This window comes from Sciurus carolinensis, chromosome 11, assembly GCF_902686445.1.
Source record: "Sciurus carolinensis chromosome 11, mSciCar1.2, whole genome shotgun sequence".
NCBI lineage: Eukaryota > Metazoa > Chordata > Mammalia > Rodentia > Sciuridae > Sciurus > Sciurus carolinensis.
In genome coordinates, this window is record NC_062223.1 from 63,392,498 (window position 1) to 63,397,014 (window position 4,517).

Genomic DNA, 4,517 nt, shown 5'->3' on the forward strand with positions numbered 1-4,517 from the left:
AGAGAAAACATTCAGCCTTTGGGGTTTTGGGCTTGGCCTATTTCACTTAGCATGATATTTTCCAACTTCATCCATTTACCAGCAAATGCCATAATTTTATTCTTCTTTATGGCTGAGTAATATTCCATTGTGTATATATACCAGTTTCTTTATCCGTTTGTCAACTGAAGGGAATCTAGGTTGGTTCCACAATCTAGCTATTGTGAATTGAGCAGCTATGAACATCGATGTGGCTGCGTCACCGTAGTATGCTGATTTTAAGTCCTTTGGGTACACTTACCTGGCAGGGGAGATACCATGATCATGAAGAGTTACATTTTAAAGGAAAGACTGAGGAAGTATCAGAATCAAAGTGACTCTGGAGTCATAAAGACCTTTGTTTGGGCATGGTGGCAAATGCCTGTGCAGTTCAGAGTGGCTCAGGAGGCTGAGGCAGGAGGATCACAAGTTCAAAGCCAGCCTCAGCAATTTAGCAAGGCCTAAGTAACTTAGTAAGACCCTGTCTCAAAATAAAATATAAAAAGGGCTGAGGATGTAGCTCGGTGATTAAGGGCCCCTTGGTTCAATCCCTGGCACCAAAACAAAAAACAAAAAAGACCTATGCTGAACTCCACCAACTTCACTTTCCCAAGCCAGTTTCCTCGTGTGAAAATGGGAATAATACAACAAACTTAAGAACTACTTTAAAGACTTAGTGGGTAATGTATGTAAAGGAGGGAACATAGTTAGTGGTTATCAAAGGTTATTACTACACATGGGCTGGAGTTGTGGCTCAGTGGTACAGTGCTTGCCTGGCTTGTGTGAGATCCTGGGTTTGATCCTCAGCACCACATATAAATAAACAAATAAAATAAAGGTTAAAAAAATTATTTTAAAAAAATTATTACTAGACATTAACATACATGCATAAAATTAATTTTAGAATAATTTTACTTTCAAAGCTTTTAATATTATGTATAAAAAGCATTTTCAAACATTTTTGACATTTCCTTTAAGAAAAGCACTATAATTTGGGGGAAAATGATCAAGAGAATATGGAGTGTTGAAAATTACTTGTAAATAAGCATAACATGATTAATTATCATAACAATTGTACTGATTATGTGCTTATAATGTACCTCAAATTGTATTCGTAAGATAACTTTGTCATGAATCTTTAGAATCAGAATTTTTTAAAGTAATAAACTCAATATCATCAATTGAGTCAGAATTTTTTCTAGGTGGCACAACTTAATATTTGTTAAAACAGTTTGCAAAAGCGCTTTCCCCAGCACTCTGATGTTTTTGTTCTATTATCCAATTATCAAAAACTCAGGAGGGCTGGGCACCACCCAATGGGGGTGTGTAGCTGCATTGGCTAAAGTTGAGATTCAGAGAATCGAGAGTGACATCATCTGTAACAATAAATAAGTTCTTCTTGATCAGCAGAAGACCTATATATGAAAGTAATTCTTGAGAATCTGCAGTCCGTTTCATCAGCTTCCTCAAGTTCACTGAACATTGATACAGTTGCTAGTACACCTGAAGGAAAGGATTGTCTGAAGTCCTGTGGTAAGTCCCCTTTAAACTGTTATTTTAAATTACATGAAACTTTTGATAATGAAACAATTACTTAATGTATATCATTTTCTATAAATATGCTATTTATTCAAGACAAAATGTTAAAGGGGGATGAATTATGTTAAATATTAAATATAATAAAGAAGAATAAATTTATGCTAAGAAGAGACATATAAATCATTTCTTTTGTGATTAAGTCTTTCGAGATAACTTTTTAAAAACTTCTGAAATTACAGAAAATTAATGAATAGTCTGCATTATATGCTTTAGTCTATCAAATTTTTGAAATAAACAGACTGGTGGCAAATAAATAGTTCTGATATAATAACATATATTTGTTAAGTGGGGTAAAATATCAATTTTTTTTGCAGATTCCCCTTACCTGGATGGCTTATTTTTGTGACTCAGAGAGAGCTCAGGTTTAAAAAACTACCATTGATAGCTGAATATTTATTCCCTTTATATAAATGACAACTTTTAAAATGTTTCTAGCCTTGAAAATAGTGCAAGAATTTTAAAGATATTTTAACCTCATTTTAAGCTTTTATTCATTGTATTCCTATAAGAAATCTATCTCCCTCTTAAGAACAAGGAAACAAAGCAGAGATGTGTAAGTGGTCACTAGGTGAATGGAACAAAGCTAGGATTAGATACGGATGCTCTTATCCTCCAGTTGCAGTGCTTGTTCCAACATAACCCAAAAAACAGATGTCCTTTGTTGCTCCATCCACAGATATGTTGATGGTTATATTGTTTCTTATGCTACCTTTGCAATAGGGCTACCTAAGGCGTGGGGATGTAGCTCAGTGGTAGAGTGCTTTTGTAGCATGTGCAAGGCCTTGGGTTCCATCCCTAGCACTGAAAAAGAAAAAAAGAAGTATATAGTCATTGAATGTGTCTGTTAAGAGATAGAACAGCAAACATTTAGAAAGACGCACTTGTAAAAATGCCTTTGCAAATATTGAAATGCAGATTATGAAATGCAGATTAAGGCAAAAATGTCTTTCCTTAATATTACAAGTTTATGATTAAGTGAGAAAGAGCTAAAAGTTATACTAAAACATAATTGTTAGTGAAATAAGTAGAAGAAATAAGGTGTATAAAAGCATTTTATTAAGAGCCAGAGCTCAAAATGCATATAATAAGAAATCATATGATTTTAAGTACTTTGATATGTACTTGTTAATGACAGAAGTGTGCGTTCATTCCTTCTGTATAATCCTCAAAATCAAACCTTACAATTTGGCATTTATGGTTGCTATGCTAGTGCCTGAAATGAAGTTTAATCATGAAAATGACGTTTGCTAACTAAACAGTGACAACAATTTACCTAATTATGAGACTAGTCAATTTCAAGCCTGTTCAAGCATTTATGCCTAATCAACATAAAATGTGTGGGAATCCTCCAAGAAAACTTTTCCATTCATCATGTAGCTTAAAATTCATATATTAAAACCTGCACAAGAAATCTCAAAAAGATTCTTAAGAAAATAAACCTAATTTCTCAGAGTTTGTGTGTATATATGATGTTACTAAAGTATCCCTTGTATAAAGAGGATGATTCCAAAACTTCTCCTGAAAAATAACCCAATTAATTAGTATACACTCTTTGATTGGCTATATGGTTATAATTAAAAAGTACTATCAATGTTATTATATGGTTTGGAACACTAGCAGCCTTCTTAAATACCTCAATTTTGCTTCCCCTTTTAGTAAAGATGATGTCTGCAAAATACATGGCTAAAGTGATGATCCTCATGCTTGCAATTGTTTTTCTTACAAAAACGGATGGGAAAGCTATTAAGTAAGTATTATAGCCTCTTCTGTATGGTGAAGGCATGGAATAAGTGGGAAGTTAATGGAGTGGTCCTCTCTGTTTCTATTCTTCTAGGAAGAGAGCTGTGAGTGAAATACAGCTTATGCACAACCTGGGCAAATACTTGGCCTCTCTGGAGAGGATAGAATGGCTGCGAAAGAAGCTGCAGGATGTGCACAGATTTCCTAGCCCTGGAGCTCCACTAGATGCTGGAGAAGGTCGTTCTCAGAGATCTCCCCCAAAGGAGGAAAATGTCCTTGTTGATCACTATCAAAAAAGTCTTGGGGAGGGAGACAAAGCTGATGTGGATGTATTAATTAAAGCTAAATCTCAGTGAATACAGATGTGATCAAAACACTGCTCTAGATAGCTAAGGCAACAATATTATACACTGCTCACTTTTCTAAACTCCACCAAGACTGCCAAGTGCCAATATTTCTACTATTACCAAACTTTGCATTTGCTAGACATGATGGCTGCAATATTAATTCATTATTTTTATTCAGCTGTTATTCATTTAAGAGCTTTTCGATCATTCTTTTTCTATTATTCTTTTCAAAGTATGTGATTGCATAACTTGTGAAATAAATTTCACATTTCACATTTCTCCCTCATAATAAAAAATAAAAATGTAATAATCTTGAATCTAAAGTAGTGAAATGTTTCTTTCTTGCTTAAAGTGGGTCTTTTTGATTATGATGAACACCCCAATGTTTACATTGACATGGGTAGGTAGAACAAAGTGAAAAAACAGTTTTCAATCGTATATTTCACAGTTTGGTATTTTGAACATAATCCATTTCTAATACCAAAGTTCTAGGTTCCCAAATTCTATCTGGAGACTGTTGTTTTCTTCATTTCAAGAAAGACAATGAAATGCTCAGGATAAAGGGCAGAAAATGTTCTAAAACTTTAATGCAAAGGCATTTGTCCCTATATAAACCCATGTCTGTATTCCAAAGCCCAAACTGCAAAGAGCACAATTGTAATATTTTTTTCATTATTGACAAGTATCTATTTAGTGTCCATGACTTGTGATGTACTTATTAGTCCTGTAGAGTGCATATAATAGTAGACAAAGCACACATTCTTTCTGTCTTCATAGAGCCTATAATTTAGCCATTAATTCCTTATTAGCTTT

General features: G+C 33.9%; 1 protein-coding gene across 1 annotated transcript; it reads left to right on the forward strand.

The window, feature by feature from the left end:
* Positions 1–1,371: 1,371 nt before the first annotated feature.
* Positions 1,372–3,713, forward strand: Pth (parathyroid hormone). The gene is made up of 4 exons (XM_047515931.1): positions 1,372–1,410; positions 2,176–2,185; positions 3,274–3,364; positions 3,452–3,713. Exons 3-4 carry the CDS (start codon positions 3,279–3,281, stop codon positions 3,711–3,713), a joined length of 348 nt encoding a protein of 115 aa, XP_047371887.1. The 5' UTR covers positions 1,372–1,410; positions 2,176–2,185; positions 3,274–3,278.
* The last annotated feature ends 804 nt before the right edge of the window (positions 3,714–4,517 follow it).

Bases quoted from the DNA above. Each gene is read 5' to 3' on its own strand.
- Pth (XM_047515931.1), top strand. From the start codon at position 3,279: ATGATGTCTGCAAAATACATGGCTAAAGTGATGATCCTCATGCTTGCA. The intron at 3,365-3,451 runs GTAAGTATTATA...CTATTCTTCTAG, and splicing joins ACGGATGGGAAAGCTATTAA to GAAGAGAGCTGTGAGTGAAA.